We start from the raw sequence: 20,631 nt of genomic DNA, 5'->3' as shown, positions 1-20,631 counted from the left end.
AATCAAATAAGGTAATATGCATAGACATTTTGAAAACTCAAGTGCCGTATAATGGAAAGTGTTATTTTAGATACAGGTCAAAACCAGAGAGTAGTGACTCTCGATACAAAGCACCTACTATGTGCCAAGGTGCTGTGTTAATCAGCGTAGGAGGTGTAAACATCAGTGGCATGCACCTCTGCCTCGAAAAGGTTCAAAGTGCATGTGTAGGGAGCAGTAAAGAAAGAGAAACCTATCTTTAGTTGGTTCCCTAGAAGAGCTAGAATTTGAAATAAGACTTGAACAGTAAGTAACATTTCAACAGGATGACTGCCTGAGAACGACTTCAAATGCAATAATTCTACTATCTTGTCCCCCTCCTGCCCATGCCTCCAAGAACTCACAATACCTTCACCATCTTTTATTTTTATTCCTTTCCTTTAAATGTATTTTTTATTAATTTTGTGTGAAGGGTAGTGCTATATACAAGAAGAGTGTCTTGTCATCACCAACTTTTTTTTTAAACATCTTTATTGGAGTAAAATTGCTTTGCAAAGTTGTGTTAGTTTCTGCTGTATAACAAAGTGAATCAGCTGTATGTATACATATATCCCCATATCTCCTCCCTCTTGCATCTCCCTCCGACCCTTCCCATCCCACCCCTCTAGGTGGCCACAAAGCAACGAGCTGATCTCCCTGTGCTGTGCAGCTGCTTCCCACTAGCTACCTATTTTACATTTGGCAGTGTATATACGTCCATGCCACTCTCTCACTTTGTCCCAGCTTACCCTTCCCCCTCCACATGTCCTCAAGTCCATTCTCTACGTCTGGGTCTTTATTCCTGTCCTGCCCCTAGGTTCATCAGAACCATTTTGTTTTTAGATTCCATATATATGTGTTGGCATACGGTATTTGTTTTTCTCTTTCTGACTTAGTTCACTCTGTATGACAGACTCTAGGTCCATCCACCTCACTACAAATAACTCAATTTCATTTCTTTTTATGGCTGAGTAATATTCCATTGTATATATGTGCCACATCTTCTTTACCATTCATCTGTTGATGGACATTTAGGTTGCTTCCATGTCCTGGCTATTGTAAATAGTGCTGCAGTGAACATTGGAGTGCATGACTCTTTTTAAATTATGGTTTTCTCAAGGTATATGCCCAGTAGTGGGATTGCTGGGTCATATGGTAGTTCTATTTTTAGTTTTTTAAGGAACCTCTGTACCGTTCTCCATAGTGGCTGTATCAATTTACATTCCCACCAACAGTGCAAGAGGGTTTCCTTTTCTCCACACCCTCTCCAGCATTTATTGTTTGTAGATTTTTTTGATGATGGCCATTCTGACTGGTGTGAGGTGATACCTCATTGTGGTTTTTTTTTTTATCATTGTAATTTTGATTTGCGTTTCTCTAATGATTACTAATGTTGAGCATCCTTTCATGTGTTTGTTAGCAATCTGTGTATCTTCTTTGGAGAAATGTCTATTTAGATCTTCTGCACATTTTTGGATTGGGTTGTTTGTTTTTTTGTTATTGAGCTGCATGAGCTGCTTGTAAATTTTGGAGATTAATCCTTTGTCAGTGGCTTCATTTGCAACTATTTTCTCCCATTCTGAGGGTTGTCTTTTCGTCTTGTTTATGGTTTCCTTTGCTGTGCAAAAGCGTTGAAGTTTCATTAGGTCCCATTTGTTTTTGTTTTTATTTACATTTCTCTAGGAGGTGGGTCAAAAAGGATCTTGCTGTGATTTATGTGATAGAGTGTTCTGTCTAAGTTTTTCTCTAAGAGTTTCATAGTGCCTGGCCTTACATTTAGGTCTTTAATCCATTTTGAGTTTACTTTTGTGTATGGTGTGAGGAAGTGTTCTAAATTCATTCTTTTACATGTAGCTGTCCAGTTTTCCCAGCACCACTTATTGAAGGGGCTGTCTTTTCTCCATTGTATATTCTTGCTTCCTTTATCAAAGACAAGGTGACCATAGGTGCGTGGGTTTATCTCTGGGCTTTCTATCCTGTCCCATTGATATATATTTCTGTTTCTGTGCCAGTACCATAATGTCTTGATGACTGTAGCTTTGTAGTATAGTCCGAAGTCCAGGAGTCTGATTCCTCCAGCTCCATTTTCCTTTCTCAAGATTGCTTTGGCTATTATGGGTCTTCTGTGTTTCCATACAAATTGTAAAATTTTTTCTTCTAGCTCTGTGAAAAATGCCATTGGTAGTTTGATAGGGATTGCACTGAATCTGTAGATTGCTTTGGGTGGTATAGTCATTTTCACAATGCTGGTTTTTCCAATCCAAGAGCATGATATATCTCTCCATCTGTTTGTATCATTTTTAATTTCTTTCATCAGTGTCTTATAGTTTTCTGCATCCAGGTCTTTTGTCTCCTTAGGTAAGTTTATTCCTAGGTATTTTATTCTTCTGGTTGCAATGGTAAATGGGAGTGTTTCCTTAATTTCTCTTTCAGATTTTTCATCATTAGTATATAGGAATGCAAGAGATTTCAGTGCATTAATTTTGTATCCTGCTACTTTACCAAATTCATTGATTAGCTCTAGTAGTTTTCTGGTAGCATCTTTAGGATTCTCTCTATATAGTGTCATGTCATCTGCAAACAGTGACAGTTTTACTTCTTCTTTTCCAATTTGGATTCCTTTTATTTCTTTTTCTTCTCTGATTGTTGTGGCTAAAACTTCCAAAACTATATTGAATAAGAGTGGTGAGAGTGGGCAACCTTGTCTTGTTCCTGATCTTAGTGGAAATGGTTTCAGTTTTTCACCACTGAGAACAATGTTGGCTGTGGGTTTGTCATATATGGCCTTTATTTTGTTGAGGTAAGTTCCCTCTATGCCTACTTTCTGGAGAGCTTTTATCACGAATAGGTGTTGAATTTTGTCGAAAGCTTTTTCTGCATCTATAGAGATTATCATATGGTTTTTACCCTTCGATTTGTTAATATGGTGTATCACATTGATTCACTTGCATATATTGAAGAATCCTTGCATTCCTGGGATAAATCCCACTTGATCATGGTGTATGATCCTTTCAATGTGCTCTTGGATTCTGTTTGCTAGTATTTTGTTGAGGATTTTTGCATCTGTGTTCATCAGTGATATTGGCCTGTAGTTTTCTTTCTTTGTGACATCTTTGTCTTGTTTTGGTATCAGGGTGATGGTGGCCTTGTCAAATGTCTTTGGGAGTGTTCCTTCCTCTGGTATATTTTGGAAGAGTTTGAGAAGGATAGGTGTTAGCTCTTCTCTAAATATTTAATAGAATTTGCCTGTTTAGCCATTTGATCCTGGGCTTTTGTTTGTTGGAATATTTTTAATCACGGTCTCAGTTTCAGTGCTTGTGATTGGTCTTTTTATATTTTCTATTTCTTCCTGGTTCAGCCTCAGAAGGTTGTGCTTTTATAACAGTTTGTCCATTTCTTCCAGGTTGTCCATTTTATTGGCATAGAGTTGCTTGTAGTAATCTCTCATGGTCCTTCGTATTTCTGCAGTGTTAACTGTTACTTCTCCTTTTTCACTTCTAATTCTACTGATTTGAGTCTTCTCCCTTTTTTCCTTGATGAGTCTGGCTAATGACTTATCAATTTTGTTTATCATCTCAGAGAACCAGCTTTAGTTTTATTGATCTTTGCTATTGTTTCCTTCATTTCCTTTTCATTTATTTCTGATCTGATCTTTACGGTTTCTTTCCTTCTGCTAACTTTGGGGTTTTTTTCTTTCTTCTTTCTCTAATTGCTTTAGATGTAAGGTTAGGTTGTTTATTTGAGATGTTTCTTGTCTCTTGAGGTAGGATTGTATTGCTATAAACTTCCTTCTTAGAAATACTTTTGCTGCATCCCATCGGTTGTGTGTTGTCATGTCTCCATTGTCATTTCTTTCTAGGTATTTTTTTGATTTCCTCTTTGATTTCTTCAGTGATCTCTTGGCTATTTAGTAGCTTATTGTTTAGCCTCCATGGGTTTGTATTTTTTACATTTTTTTCCTGTCATTGATATGTAGTCTCATAGCATTGTGGTCAGAATGATACTTGATACGATTTCAATTTTCTTAAATTTTCTAAGGCTTGATTTGTGACCCAAGATATGTTCTATCCTGGAGAATGTTCCATGAGCACTTTAGAAGAAAGTATATTCTGTTGTTTTAGGATGGCATGTGCTATAAATATCAGTTAAGTCCACCCTGTTTAATGTATCATTTAAAGTTTGTGTTTCCTTATTTATTTTCATTTTGGTTGATCTGTCCATTGGTGAAAGTGGGGTGTTAAAGTCCCCTACTATGATTGTGTTACTGTCGATTTCCCCTTTTAAGGCTCTTAGCATTTGCCTTATATGTTGAGGTGCTCCTATGCTGGGTGCATAAATATTTACAATTGTTCTATCTTCTTCTTGGATCGATCCCTTGATCATTATATAGTGTCCTTCTTTATCTCTTGTAATAGTCTTTATTTTAAAGTCTATTTTGTCTGATATGAGAATTGCTACCCCAGCTTTCTTTTGATTTCCATTTGCATGGAATATCTCTTTCCATCCCCTCACTTTAAGTCTGTATGTGTCCCTAAGTCTGAAGTGGGTCTCTTGTAGACAGCATATATATGGGTCTTGTTGTTATATCCATTCAGCCAGTCCTTGTCTTTTGGTTGGAGCATTTAATCCATTTACTTTTAAGGTAATTATTGATATGTATGTTCCTATTACCAGTTCCCAATTGTTTTGGGTTTGTTACTGTAGGTCTTTTCCTTCTCTTGTGTTTCCTGCCTAGAGGAGTTCCTTTAGCATTTGTTGTAAAGCTGGTTTGGTGGTGCTGAATTCTCTTAGCTTTTGCTTGTCTGTAAAGGTTTTAATTTCTTTGTCGAATCTGAATGAGATCCTTGCTGGGTAGAGTAATCTTGCTTGTGGGTTTTTCCCTTTCTTCACTTTAAATATGTCCTGCCACTCCCTTCTGGCTTGCAGAGTTTCTGCTTAGCTGTTAACCTTATGGGGATTCCGTTGTATGTTGTTTGTTGCTTTTCCCTTCCTGCTTTTAATATTTTTTCTTTGTATTTAATTTGTATTTAATTTGATGGTTTGAATAATATGTGTCTTGGAGTGTTTCTCCTTGGATTTATCCTGTACAGAACTCTCTGCACTTCCTGGACTTGATTGACTATTTCCTTTCCCATATTAAGGAAGTTTTCAACTATAATCTCTTCAAATACTTTCTCAGACCCTTTCTATTTCTCTTCTTCTTCTGGGACCCCTATAATTAGAATGGTGGTGCATTTACTGTTGTCCCAGCGGTCTCAGAGAGTGCCCTCAATTCTTTTCCATTCTTTTTTCTTTATTCTGCTCTGCGGTAGTTATTTCCACTCTTTTTCTTCCTGGTCACGTATCTGTTCTTCTGCCTCAGTTATTCTGCTATTGATTCCTTCTAGAGAATTTTTAATTTCATTTATTGTGTTGTTCATCCTTGTTTGTTTGGTCTTTAGTTATTCTAGGTCCTTGTTAAATGTTTCTTGTATTTTCTCCATTCTTTTTACAAGACTTTGGATCATCTTTACTGTCATTACTCTGAATTCTTTTTCAGGTAGACTGCCTATTTCCTCTTCATTTGTTTGGTCTGGTGGGTTTTTACCTTGCTCCCTCATCTGCTGCATATTTCTCTGTCTTCTCATTTTGCTTATCTTTCTGTGTTTGGGGTCTCCTTTTCTCAGGGTGCAGGTTAGTATTTCCTGTTGTTTTTGGTGTCTGACCCCAGCGGGTAAGGTTGGTTCAGTGGGTTGTGTAGGCTTCCTGGTAGAGGGGACTGGTGCCTGTGTTCTGGTGGATGACGCTGGATCTTGTCTTTCTGGTGGGCAGGGATGTGTCCAGTGATGTGTTTTAGGGTATCTGTGAACTTAGTATGATTTTAGGCAGCCTCTCTGTTAATGGGTGGGGCTGTGTTCCTCCTTTGCTAGTTGTTTGGCATGGGGCATCAAGCACTGGAGCTTGCTGGCTGTTGGGTGGAGCTGAGTCTTAGCGTTGAAGCGGAGTTCTCTGGGAGAGCTCTTGCTGACTGATATTACATGGGGCCAGGAGGTCTCTGATGGTCCAGTGTCCTGAACTCGGCTCTCCCACCTCATAGGCTCAGGCCTGACACCAGGCCAGAGCACCGAGACCCTGTCAGCCACATGGCCAGGTACGTGGGAATTTTCTTGCCTTTTGGGAAGTCTGTGGTCTTCTGCCAATGTTCAGTAGGTGTTGTGTAGGCATTGTTCCACATGTAGATGTATGTTTGATGTATTTTTGGGGAGGAAGGTGATCTCCATGTCTTACTCTTCCACCATCTTGAAGGTCTCCCCCAACACCACCTTAATGTATCAGTGGTGAGATCAGGATGAGAATTCTCATGGCAGAGTGGAGAGCTTCGTATGTTTCTAGAAACACTGTTCTTCCCATCAGATCACAGTTAACAGTAAGAATTCAAGTATATTTATTCTGAGTGTTACTTTAGTTTCAATAACCTGGGAATCTTCTTAAAAGTACCTATGATAAGTGGGAGGACAGTGTTCTCTCTCTCTCTCTCTCTTTTTCCCCCTCCTTCCCTCTCTTCCTTTCTTCCTCCCCCCCTTCCCCTCTCTCCCCCTTCCTACCTCCTTATTCCACTTTTTGAATGAGAAATAAACCTTAATTAGGTTAAACTTCTGAGATTTCAGGGTTGCTTTTTTTTTGGGGGGGGTACATGGGCCTCTCACTGTTGTGGCCTCTCCCGCTGCGGAGCACAGGCTCTGGATGCGCAGGCTCAACAGCCATGGCTCACAGGCCCAGCCGCTCCACGGCATGTGGGATCTTCCCGGACCAGGGCACAAACCCGTGTCCCCTGCATCGGCAGGCAGACTCTCAACCACTGAGCCACCAGGGAAGCCCCAGGGCTGCTTTTAAACAGCAGCCTAACCTAATACTGAAGTATATTCTACAGTAACTAAAACCTTAAAATCTGTCTTTGGCTTAGCAGGCATGCAACAATGAGGAAACCCATATTGGAAGCTGAAACGATGGCCAACCATATTAAGCAGTGAGAATAAATGTTAAAACTCTTGCCTCACATAAATTGGGGGTCATATTATGTGCATACTCAGCAAGCACTTCTAGAAGAAATTGGGAATCAAAACCTTATTTGTGTGGGTTAGTTTTTTATACTAATTGAAATTTTTATTGAGGTAATTGTGGATTCACATTTAGTGTAAGGAATAATATAGGTCCTGAAGAAATAATATAGAGTTCCTATTTATAATTTACCTAGTTCTCCCCAGTGATAGCATCTTACAAAACTGTAGTACTGTATTGCAACTGGGGTATTAACATTGATAAAATTTGTCTTGTTCAGATTTCTACAGTTTTACTTGTGTGTGTGTGTGTGTGTGTGCGTGTGTGTGTGTGTGTGTGTTTAGTCATATACAATTTTATCACATGTGTAGGTTTGTACATCCACAACCATTGTAAAAATACAGAATAGTTCCATTACTACAAGAATTCCTCATATTCCCCTTTTATTGCCACACCCACCTCCCTCCCACCATATCCCCCCTACTCCCTGCCTCCTAATTCTTGGCAACCACTAATCTATTCTCCCTTTCTAAAATTTTGTCATTTCAAAATACTATATAAGATGAAATCATATAGCATGTAACCTTTAGGGGTTGGCTTTTTTTCACTCAGCATAATTCTCCAGAGATTCATCTAAATTGCTATGTGTATCATTGGTTTGATCCTTTTTGTTGCTGAGTAGTTTTCCATGGTTTAGATGTACTACAGTCTGTTTACACATTTACCTGTTGTAGTACATCTTAGATGTTTCCAGCTTTTGGCTACTTATGAGTAAAGCTTCTATGAATGTTTATGTACAGAGTCTTGTGTGAACATAAGTTTTCATTTCTCTTGGATAGATGCCCAAGAGTGCAATTCCTAGGTCATATGGTAGTTGCGTCTTTAGTTTTATTTTAAAAACGGTTACACTGTTTTCCAGAGAGACTGTACCATTTTACATACCCACCAGCAATGTATGAGTAATCTAATTTGTCTGCATCCTCAACATTTAGTATTTTCACTTTTTTTTTCATTTTAACCATTCTGCTAGATGTGTAGTGAGATCACTGAAGTTTTAATTTGCATTTTCCTAATGGCTAATGATGTGGAACATCTTTTCATGTGCTTATTTGTCATGAGTATATCCTCTTTGATGACATGTCAGTTCTTGCCTTTTGTCCATTTTCTAATTAGATTTTTTTTACTGTTGTTTTGAGAGTTCATTATATATTCTAGATACTAGTCCTTTGCTAGCTATGTGGTTTGCATATATTTTCTCCTACTCTGTACCTTGTCTCTTCTTAACAGAGTTGTTCACAGGACAAAAGTTTTTAAAATTAAGTCCAGTTTATCAATTTTTCCTTTTATGGATCATGCTTTTGGTGTGAAGTCTAAGAACTTTTTGTGTAGTCCTATATACCCCCAATTTTCTCCTCTGTTTTTTCCTACAAGTTTTATTGTTTTATATTTTATATTTAAGGCTGTGATCCATTTTGAGTTAATTTTTGTATAAGATGTGAGGTTTAGATGAAGCTTTTTTTTTCCTCTATGGATATCAAATTGTTTTCTGGGATCTCTATTCCGTAGATCTATATTTCTTTTGCTCCACCAATACCACACTTTCTTAATCAATGTAGCTGTATAGTAAGCCTTAATATCTTGGAGAGTAATTTCTCCCACTTTATTTTTCTCCATCAAGGTTGTTTTAGCTATTTTAATTTCTTTGCATTTCCATGAAAATTTGCTGGGATTTGATAGGAATTACATTAAATTTATAGATCAATTTGGGGGAAAATTGACATCTTTACTGTGTTGATTCTTCTCATCCATGAACATAGTATGTCTCAATATTTATTTAGGTCTTCTTTGAGTTCTTTCATCAGCATTTTGTAATTTTCAGCACCCACATCATGTATATGTTTTGGTTTTGTCAGACTTATACCTAAGTATTTCATTTTATTTGTAGTGATTGTAAATGATATTGCGTTTTAAATTCTAGTTTCCACATATTCATTTTTAGTACATAAAAACACAATTTTATATGTTGATCTTGTATGCCTGCTGAACTCACTTCTAGGAGTTTGGTATTTTGGGGTTTTGTTTTGTTTTTGATTCCTTGGGATTTTCTACATAAGTAGTTACATCATCTGCAAAAAGGGACAATTTTGTTTTTTCCTTCCCCATCTGTATGCTATTTATGTCTTTTTCTCACATTACACTGGTTAGAACTTCAGAACCATGTTGAATAAGAGTGGTGAGAACAAACATCTTTGCCTTGCTTCTGAGTTTAGTCTTTCACTGGAAGTATGATTTTAGGTATAGGTTTTTTTGTAGATGCTTTTTATCAAATTGAGGTAATTCCACTCTTTTCCTGACTTTTTTTATCATTAACTTTTATTATTAATGAGTACTGGATTTTGTCAAATGCTTTCTCTACATCAATTGATATAATCATATGACTTTTCTTCTTTAACTTGTTGATATGGTGGATTACATTGACACATTTTTAAACATTGATTCAACCTTACATTTATGGAATAAATTCTACTTGGTCCTGGTTTCTAGTTCCTTTTATATGTTATTGGATTTGGTTTGCTAGAATTTTCTTGAGGATTTTTAAGTGTTTGAGAGATTTTTTTTAATTGTTATTTTATATTGGAGTATACTTTATTTACAATGTTGTGTTAGTTTCAGGTGTACAGCAAAGTGATTTAGTTATACATATGCATATATCTATTCTTTTTCAGATTCTTTCCCATATAGGTTATTACAGAGGTTTGAGTTGATTTTTGTTCATAGTTAGTGGTGGGGGTCAACTTCAGTTACATGTAGATATGCAGTTGTCCCTGTATTATTGGCTGAAAAAGACTATGCTTCCTCCCATTGTATTGTCTTGGCACCTTTGTTAAAAATGAATTGACCATAAATATAAAGTTTTATTTGTGGACTTCATTTCTGTTCCATTGATCTCTATGGCTATCCTATGCTAATACCATGCTGTCTTGATTACTGTAGCTTTGTAGTGTGTTTTAAAATTGGGTGGTGTAATTCCTGCAATTTATTATTCTTTTTCAGATTGCTTTGGCTATTCTGGGTCCTTTGTCTTTCCATGTAAATTTTGAAGCTTGTCTATATCTACAAAAGTAGCCTTCTGGAATTTTCATAGGCATTGCATTGAATTTGTAGATCAATTTGTGGAGAATTGACATCTTAACAGTATTGAGTCTTTCAATCCATGAACATGGAATATCTCTTCATTTTTTTAGATCTTCTTAAGTTTCTCTTAGCAATGATTTATAGTTTCCAGTGTACAAGTCTTATAGTTCATTTGCTAAGTTTATTCCTGAGTGTTTTAATTCTTTTTTATGCTACTGTGAATGGAGTTGTTTTATTAATTTCACTTTCATATTGTTCAGTACAATTACTTTTTTAATAATGTCAAATGTATATGGCATAGTTCCCATCAAATTTTGACTATTACTAGCATTTTACTTCTAGTATGATGCATAATTTAATAGGCCTGCAGGGACAATCACTGACGCATATCATGGGACCAGAACTCTGGGCAGTTAAGTGCCTAGGTGCAGTTTCTGCCCTTAAGGAATGAAACTCCTGAAAAATGTAAAGTATGTTAATACAGAGATAGTCTTGAGAATTCAATTTGAAACCATGACAAAATATTTATGGTAAGCCTCTCTTAATAATGCTGACTTGTGTTTTTCGACATTTCATTGATTTTTAAAAATGTTTATAAAAGTACTCTTTTGCATTTAATATGTATCAATCAGCAAATTAAGTAGTTTGTGCTTATGTTGACACTTTTGGCCTCAAGTTAATGGTTTGTTGTAGTGCTCATTTGTGTTTCTGTCACATTGAAAAATGTTATTCAGGGGTAAAAAATTGGTCCCTGCAGTTAGTTATTACAACAGAAAGGAGTTGTGTTTTCCCAGACTGTTCTCCTAGCCTTTCAGTAGACAACCATCATTTAAATCACTTGTTCTTAAAAGGTGTGATCTTACGGAATGCCTATATGTCATAAGATAGAATGAGGTATTATACTTCAAAAACTGCAAAACATTGGTTCTTTTCCAATTGGCTGAAGAAAATTAAAGTATATTGTTCCACATTTTTTAGTTTTTCTCTTGTGAAGTTTTCCGTAAATTTTTGGCACCAGTTATTGCTTATCAACCAGTGAGCATTAATGAATACTAAAACAAATGACCAAATTTATTTGTGCACATTAACAGAAAAACTCAGATTATCACACTTACTTCAACAGCTTATTTTTACTGCAGAAAGTTACTGTTCTATATGGTGAAACTAATGGTATTTTGTGTTGTTCTGCCCCTGAGCAAATTAAGGACCACCAAGTTAAATAAATCATTAGAAAGGAACTGAAATGTGAAAATATTCAGTGTACTACTTTGCTTATAGGCAGCAAAGACCTACCAAAATCCACACATTCAATTTCATGACTATCCTGTATGACACCTTTAGGCTGTAATGAGTAAAAAGCAGTTAACACTTCTCTTCAACAAAATACAAATGTCAGGTAGACTGTTACTTCCCTGAAAGCTAGGGAGAGCCAATCAAGAACAGTCTTGTGCAATAGTTTCCAACCAGACAGAGGCATGTTTTTCTCTTCCTCTGTATTTTCTAATACTTAAAGCTATTAAAATTGACATGTATGGGACTCCCCTGGCTATCCAGTGGTTAAGACTCCGCACTTCCACTGCAGGGGGCACGGGTTCAATCCCTGGTCGGGGAACTAAGATCCTGCAAGGCGCATGGCATGGAAAAAAAAAAATTGACATGTAAAGTTTTGTCAATCATAGGTTGAAGGGAGAATGTAAGTTATGTTCCTGGGATATTTTGTCCTCTGAGTAATGATGTGTGCCTTTTCCCCTTATAGGCATGCTGCAAAGGAATGTAGAAGAGATAGAAGTTTTCGAGCATCGTCATTACAGGGAGCAGGAATGCAATGTCAGGATTGCTTTTGATTGAATGACCCTATCTTCAGCATGCTGTTTTTGGATTATACATTACCTACAAATTTTGATGGTGTTTGTTAGAGTAGTATTTACAGTTAATATTTAATCTTTGGTGGCAATAAAGGCTGCATGTATTTTTCCCCCACTTAAATATTGTGCTGTTGGCAATGATACTGTAGTTTGGCTTTTAGTATTAGCAACTCAAAACTATATCAGCTCTTCTGTCTAGACAGCAGCCTATTTGATGTTGACTCTGTGTGTGCAATTCATGGCTTACTCTGCTAGATTCCATATCTTACCGGCAGCACGCATTGTCCTTTTCACTCCAGCCAGATCATAAAGAAATGTTTGCCAAAAAATAGATGCCAACCAGTCTTGACTGGGTGCCTGTTAACATTCAGCGTATAGTGTTAGCTACTGTAAAGTTTCTCTCGTCAAAAGAACTTACTGTCTACTTTGAGATATACTTAATGCCTGTCTGTATAAAAAAACAGTATAGACAATACAAGGAAGTGTGTTATGAAGTACAGAAAGTATGCTATAGAAATTCAGAGAAGGGAGGAAGAGTTAGGATGGATTTGGGACTTGATTTAGGTTATTTAAAAAAGGGTATGGTTCAGGCAATTGGTTTATTTTTGATGTCCAGATAATCTGGTGTTTTACTTGGTTTTAGCATATGATTTATAGTTGTGGGTTTTGTGTATTTGTTTATCTGTTTTTCAAGAAAAAGCATTGTTCTTAGCTTGGAAACAGTCTGATTTCTTGTGTTTCATGTTTTACCTAAGTCATAAATAAAGGCAAAGCTCTGAAAAATAAAAGTATAACACTAAAATAAACTACTTAAAAGTTTTTGAGTGACTAAAGCTTAATTGCCTGTAATTCCTGAGCTGAATTTCTGTTGTAGTGACTGAACATGAACATCCTGAAGGGTACATATTATGGAAAGAATATATTTTTGAAATGAGTATTAGTGATTTACATCACCTTATGAGTAAACCAAATATCAAAACTTACATGGCCTCTTTCTTTCCTACCCACACTTCTCAAAGTAGCAGCTTCTAATCAGGTAAGTTTTCATTACCTCTCAAAATTACAGAGACCATTTAATTTTATGGATGATTTCTGTAGGTAAACAGCTTTTGAGTATTATCTTGAGTAATCTTTAATGTTTGAATACAATATTATTATCCTAGATAAAGACATTTCCCCTATTGTTTTTGGCAATTCAACTCTTGTAGTCTGTGAATACGTTAAGTTCCACATTCAGTAAAGAGAACATAGTATATAGAAGGAAATACTGGATTTATTCTTGTCCCTGCTTAATTAACTGCACAGATAATTTCATTTGGAGCATTATCTTTTGTCTATAACATGAAAGAGTTGGACCATATGAAGATTTTCCCAACTGGAAGAAACTAGTTTTCATTTCTCACAAGTTTTTTGATTCCTTTATATCTTTTCACTACCAGTACTTGCTTACTGTAAACTTCCTCAGTAAAATAAAGAAAGAGGAGGCTACAGTACTCCTATTGACTTTGCATTGGGAGTTCTAATATTTTTTTTCCAGGACATAAAAGAGGCATGTGATACAGAGTAAAGTAAGTCAAAAAGAGAACAACAAATACCGTATGCTAACACATATATATGGAATCTAAAAAAAAAATGGTTATGAAGAACCTAGGGGCAGGATGGGAATAAAGACGCAGACCTACTAGAGAATGGACTTGAAGATATGGGGAGGGGGAAGGGTAAACTGGGACAACGTGAGAGAGCGGCATGGACATATATACACTACCAAACATAAAATAGATAGCTAGTGGGAAGCAGCCGCATAGCACAGGGAGATCAGCTCGGTGCTTTGTGACCACCTAGAGGGGTGGGATAGGGAGGGTGGGAGGGAGAGAGATGCAAGAGGGAAGAGATATGGGGACATATGTATATGTATAACTGATTCACTTTGTTATAAAGCAGAAACTAACACGCCATTGTAAAGCAATTATACTCCAATAAAGATGTTTAAAAAAAAGGCTAAAAATAAAAAAGAGGCATGTGAATGGCGAGTGACTTCCAGGTCAATGCAGTAATACTGTGGGTTTACTGGTAGATCTCAGTGTACTGTTTGGAGCCTTGGACTAAATCGTTTTTAAGGTTCCTTCTGACTCTAGTTCTAACATGTGTCTAAAAGACATGGCATTGTTGAACAGATATTAATTAAAAGATCAGAAATAACCTATTCTTGCAAGTAATTTTAAGGCTACATTTATGTTAGGTACTGGAATCTTGAGACCCCTCTCCCCCACAGCCATTGTTAAAGACCAACTAAGATATTAGCTGAAGGAGAATTCTTAAATTTGTCATGCTGACACTTTCCCAGTGCTTATCTACTTTTTTTGTCCTCTGAAAAAGACAGCATTTATGCTATCTCATTTGGAGGATTTGAAAGACATGCACAGTTGTTTACTCTTAATATTAGATGAGTGATGCTATCCCTCTTCAAGAGAAGATTTTTGGTTTTAGCATCTTCTTTCATATCTGGAAATTATAATTGCTTCATAATGTATTCATCAGAAGTGTGCTGTGAACAAAGCACCTAAAAAGGACAAAGCCTGAAAATATGTCTATGTTAAGGAGGAACTTCTGGCTTAATTAAACTAACCTTGTTAAATTGTCAGAAAGACACATGAGGCATATTTTTCAGTTTGTCATAAATTCTGGGGGCGAAATTGTGAAATTACCTCGTGCTAAGATCTCTGTGCCCATGAATAACATCTAGAAATCTCAAAGCTTTTAATATACTGTCTGATATCCTTTTGAAGTGGGGAGAGGATGCTGTGGGGAAATGGAATAGCTGTTATTCCACAGGTAATAAATTTGGCAGAGCTAGAAATAGCCTGGTTTTCCTTCTAGCACAATTTTCTGAATATTTGTCCCTTGGTACCTACCACTCGGACTGGCTACAGTTATACACAGGTACATAGAGTACTTCCTTATGACCTTGCTTTGTAGTTGTAATTCCACTCCATGTATGTCTTTTTAGCCATTCATTCTCCACTCATCCCACCTAGTGGATTTGTAACGTAGTGTGTATCACTTCAGTACCAATAGAATGTATGTTTTATAGGAAGCTGTATACAAGTCTGGTGTGGTGGTCAGTGTAGTAATCTGTTCCACCCTTTGCCACCTTCCCAGGGGACAGACACACTAGCAACTTTGGTGTATTCTTCCATTTCCTTGTTGATCAATGTGTCAATTGGACAGTTTGGTTGAGCAGCAGAATTCAGCCCACCACAATATAGGATTTACTTAATGCAGGTTATGTTATGACCCACACTTTGTTTTTGCTTAGATTCCATCCCTGTTCTGTGCCAAAACCACAAAATGGTGCATGTTAGAGCTGCATTCATTCACCTGGGTGCTTCAAGAGCACAGTCATTTGCATATGCTAGGTCTTGGGTAACTCTAGTACTTTCCATGACATTCTCATCTGTTAGAAATTCTCAGGATAGGAAGTATGATGTCTTCCAGTAGCTGCTGTTTGGTCTTATCCTCTAACTTGAGTGTGGCAATACAGACAGTTTGAATAAGTCTGAACCTACTGGATAAACTTGGAATATTTGCTCATAGATGACCACGCTGCAAGTGATTTTAAAACCATTCTTTTGGGCTTCCCTGGTGGCGCAGTGGTTGAGAGTCCGCCTGCCGATGCAGGGGACATGGGTTCGTGCCCTGGTCCGGGAGGATCCCACATGCCGCGGAGAGGCTGGGCCCGTAAGCCATGGCCGCTGAGCCTGCACGTCCGGAGCCCATGCTCCGCAACGGGAGAGGCCACAGCAGCGAGAGGCCCGCGTACCGCACAAAAAACATTCTTTTGTATAGTACTTTATAGTCACCCTATTCTGAAGAATTATTCCCATTTTACAGATGAGGAAACTGGCCTAGACCAGTTAAAGAATCTTAATGAAACTTACATAGTCTTGTAACTTGCCAAACAAAAGTTCAAGTCCAGGTTGCCTACTATGTTATATTGTCAATAACTGTGGGAACTGAGAATCCAAGCAGTGTGACCCCCCCCAAACCCATGATCCTTTTCTTCTTTGGCTCTTTGTGATATAAGAAGGGTTCTCTTTAATTAAAAAATATATTGACTAGGTAATATAATCATGTGGTTCAAAATTCAAGAAGATAAAGTGAAAAGTTTTATCCCTCACCATCCAGTTCCCTTAACCCGGAATCATTTACTTATCACTGTTTTATGTTTTCCCAGAGGTATTTTATTGCCTATACAAGCAAACACATACATATATTCCTTCTTTTTTAAAAACTAAAATGGAAGAATACTATACACATCGTGCTGTACCTTGCTTTTGCACTAAATATATTTTAGAGATTGTTCAGTAGCAGTCCATAGAGAACTTTGTCATCTTTGGTACTGCTGCATAGTTTTCCATTGAATGGATGTATAACATTCATGGATATTTAAGTTGTTTCCAATATTTTGTTATTATAAACAAGGTTGCATGACTAATTTTATATATATACAAAATTTTATAATATATATAGTTTATAAAATTGTATAGCCTATAATTAGATATGTACACATAAAATTAATTTCTTGAGGATACATAGTATTGAGGATAAGTTGAATTCTTGCTTTAAATTGTGCATTTATGATTTAAATTGTATCCTCAAGTTGCCTTCCACAGAGGTACCAATTTATGTTTCTACCAGCAGTGTACTGAGAATGCCTGTTTCCCCTCAATCTCAACAAAACAAGTGTGTTCTCAAACTTGTGGATCTTTACTAATCTGGTGGGTGAAAAATGTTATTTTAATGTACTTTTAGAAAATAAACTTTATTTTTTAAGAGAAGTTTTAGATTCACAGAAAAGTTGCATAGTACAGAGTTCTGTATTCCTCCACTCAGTTTTATTTAGTGTTAACATCTTAAATAACTCTGGTATATTTGTCACAGCTAATGATAGATGTGATAATGATAATGATAGATAGATTATTAACTAAAGTGCGTAATTTATTGATATTTCCATATTTTTTTACATAGGGCCCTTTTCTGTCCCAGGATCCCACATTACATTTGGTCATCATGTCTCCTTTGATTCTTTTGTGACAGATGCTCAGACTTTCCATGTTTTTGATGACCTTGACAGTTTTGAGGAGTACACATCAGGTATTTTATAGTCAGTGTACTTTGAAATTTACATGTCACTTGTGAGATTAAACATCTTTCTTTTCATGTACTTAAGGACATTTGTATTTCCATTTCCAGGAACTAGGAGCCCATTCTCTTAACCACTGTGTTCTACCACTCTCTTGATTCATTGTAATTATCAATAAAAACATTCATGGGCCTGAATACACGTGGGTTTCTGATTCTCAGGATAGGAAGTACAATGTCTTAGCCTCTGTTAGAGACGGAGGAGAACCATTTGTGCTAGTGACGTGGTCAAACTTGAGTCTGATCACTCTGGTAACACTGCAGAGGATGAACCAGAGGCTCGACTGGAAACAGCAGGTAGGTGGGATGCAGGATAAGAAGTGTTTGAAAGCAGAAGCAGGGTTGATAGGGACACATTCGAGGGAAATTAGAGGGGCCAGGATTTGGTGATACTGGATGAGAGAGTCAAGAAGTCAAAGGCGACTCCTAGGCTTATGAGCTGGATATTTTGGATGTTACCTTTAACCTATACAAGAAATCCAAGAGAAATACTTGAACAATTCACAATATACCGGTTGCTCAGTACGTACTCTGGGTTCCTGGCTATGCGAGACTACAATTCCCAGAGCCCTGCGCTCCACCACAATCCCCTTAGAGTCGGCCGCGCAGAGTTCTGGGACTCGAAGTCCGCGGCCTATTTACCCAAGTTAGAGCTAGGGGCCTGTGGAAACATGAAGAGGTAAGGGCTTGTCTGAGAGCAGACGGCGAAGGGAGGTCTGTTCTATCTTTTAACTCTTCAAGTGGCTTTTGTTACTTTGGGTTTGGGGTTATGTCACGTTCTGGGGACGCGGTTTCGTGTGAGCGGGAAGACAAAGGAGGAGGGAAAAGGGGAGACGGGCTGGACAGGCCTGTAGGGCGAAGTTCAGGAAGGGCCGCCGCTGCTGCCGGTCCCCGTAGGCATGTCCTCCCGGCACAGGCACCTAGGCAACGGCGCCGGCCCCGGGACGGATGCCGTGACTCCTTCCTATTTCAGACGGACCTACCCAGGTAAAAGGGTCTTGGCCGCTTGATGAAACCGGCCTGCGCCGGAGAAACGCGGGCCAGCTCCTCCCTGTCCCGCCCTACCTCCACCCCATTCTCAGAAAGGGGCCCAGGGTGGGCGCGTTTATTCGCAGTGTTTGTGTGTTAAAGAGGACTTTCTCGGGCTCAGAGACCATGTAGTATTTTTAGGTCTTAAAGTAAGCAAGTGATACTTTGTTGTTACAAATTTAGAAGCAGGGTGCCAAACCGGTTCCACGTACTGTAAGAAAAGAAAGGCACCGCTGCGAGCGGTTCCCCCTACTGGTTCTGCAGGAAATGGCAGCTTTAACGTGGCTGGTCTTTGTTGAAAGCCTGAGCTTACAATTATTGACAGTACACAAAGCCTTTTTAAAGGATCCTCATTAAATTAGTTTTGTATTCATTCTGCAAGTAGAATAATCACTCTGGAATAGAGCGGTGCATTTAAATTCTTACTGGTATAATGCTCTCCTGCACTGTCAAGTTTCTGCCTCTTTTTCAAAAAAAGTTTCTGATTTTCCTTGTCTCAAAATGACTTTTAAAAAATGTTTATGATATCTTTCATACATGCAAAATAATGTATATATACAGGTTAAGGAATAATAATAGACTCGTACTCACTACAAGCTTTAGAAACAGAACATTACCAGTATCAGTAGTATGGATGCTGTATCATTTGATAACAGCAGTATCATCGATACAGTATTCATAGAACATTACCAGTATCAGAAGTCCCTTGTGTGCCCTTCCCTGAGTGCTTCTCTTCCCTCCCTGAGGGGATCACTAGCCAGCATTTTGCGTTAATCATTCCCTTGCTTTTTTCTTTTTAAATAGTTTTATCACATACGAATTTATATCTAAACAAAGTGTTGCTAGTGTTATCCAATTTTCAACTCTACGCAGACACATATTACATGAATTTTTTCTGTGACTTGCTTTTTTTCACTCCACATTTCTTTTTGAAATTCATGTGTACTGATGTATTTAGCTATGGTTTATTCATTTCAAAGCCACTTTAAACTTAGCAGGAACTTTCAGAATTCTAAACAATAAGTAACGATTAAGATACTGAAAATGAATTTTTGAAAACCCTGGGCCTATGGATACTTTAAAATTTCCCAAAGTTGGTATAAGTCTGTCTAAAGTATGAGAATCTTGCTTATAATTATGGGAGATACATCTTTTACGTCTCATCATAACCCCAGTAGTAAAGGGCTATTTTTTAAGAAAGGTATTTAATATTTATTTTCCTCATGGAATTAACTCACTTTGTTTTTGTCTTTTATAATCATTTGTTGCACACTTAAATGGTCCTGCTATTTCTTTACACTCAGAGTTTTTAATTATTTAGAGTTAGTTAGCTCATATTAGCATTACCTAGATTTCTACACAGTAGTGCTTAAGCTGTAAAATGTTATGACCCCCTTGATCTTTGTTTCTATACTCCCTTCTTTGGTAATCTTCTCCTCTCTCACAGCTCCAGATCCTGACAACACAGATGACTAAAGATTTCCATATGCAGCCTCAGACTCTTATCTATGCAACAGTTCTGCTATCACTTTCCTTTTAGCCAGTATCACATTGTCACCTCAGACTCAATATGTCTTTGGAGCATTCCTGATACTTCATGTTGGTATTTCAATTGTAATAGGTAGTTGACTCAACACGGCTAACACAATAATGACTTCCCTTTCCCAAACCATTTAGTCCATCTGGAACTTCCTCTTTAGTTCATTGGTCCCATCTCTCAGTTACACTGCTTGAAATTCAGGGTTATCTTTCACTTCTCCCTTACCCCAACCTTCAAAAGGCCTTTCTCATCTAACCCTTCCTTTCAGTTTCTATTACCACTCCAGTTTGTACTTCCATCACCTTATGCTTGATAAATTATAGTTTCCTAACTAGTTCTTCTGGTTTCTTTCTTACTATTCCATACTATTCCATAAGGCTTATTATAACCACATTCATTTTCCTAAACCATCGCTTGTACCATGTCACTTAACTACCTAATAAATTGCTTTCTACTACGTGTACATTAAGGTCCAGACCTCTTAGTTGGTGTATTTAAGGCCATTCACAGTCTGAGTCTAATTACCCTTCCGACATGATCTCCCAAGGCTCCCATACATGAATGCCAGCTAAATTGAACTTCTTATTATCCCCCAGAACGTATTTCTGTCTCTTCATACTCGTTCTCCCTGTTCTTTCCTTCATCATACTCAATCCTTCAAATGCCAGTGTAAGAATTACCTTTCCCAAGTCTTCATTTACTACCTTGCCTCCCAATTATCTTTCTTCTGTGAACTACTGATTTGGCATATGCTTCATAAAGAAGATATAAAAGATATAAAATCTTTCTTCCTCTCTCTCTCCC

At 37.5% G+C, this 20,631-nt stretch overlaps 2 protein-coding genes across 7 annotated transcripts in view; both read left to right on the top strand.

Moving 5' to 3' along the window:
* NUP62CL (nucleoporin 62 C-terminal like) overlaps positions 1–12,877 on the top strand; it is a 69,357-nt gene extending 56,480 nt beyond the window's left edge. Inside the window, exon 10 of the mRNA XM_027089498.1 lies at positions 11,948–12,877. Coding sequence (XP_026945299.1) covers positions 11,948–12,039 — 92 coding nt within the window. The 3' untranslated portion in view covers positions 12,040–12,877. The remainder of the gene's footprint in view (positions 1–11,947) is intronic.
* Positions 12,878–17,897: 5,020 nt separating this feature from the next.
* The window catches only part of RBM41 (RNA binding motif protein 41), a 66,396-nt gene continuing 63,662 nt past the window's right edge, over positions 17,898–20,631 (top strand). For 4 of the 6 annotated variants that reach the window (XM_027089458.1, XM_027089456.1, XM_027089457.1 and 1 more), the window contains exon 1: positions 17,944–18,245. In XM_027089458.1, coding sequence (XP_026945259.1) covers positions 18,028–18,245 — 218 coding nt within the window. In that variant the 5' untranslated portion in view covers positions 17,944–18,027. The other 2 variants (XM_027089461.1, XM_027089459.1) reach the window with 1 other exon arrangement.

The sequence above is a fragment of the Aethalodelphis obliquidens genome, unplaced genomic scaffold (assembly GCF_003676395.1).
Source record: "Aethalodelphis obliquidens isolate GAN/ISIS:26980383/991018 unplaced genomic scaffold, ASM367639v1 scaffold66, whole genome shotgun sequence".
Taxonomy (NCBI): Eukaryota; Metazoa; Chordata; class Mammalia; order Artiodactyla; family Delphinidae; genus Aethalodelphis; species Aethalodelphis obliquidens.
The sequence above is the reverse complement of the archived record's forward strand: the minus strand, read 5'-3'. Positions and strand labels throughout refer to the sequence as shown.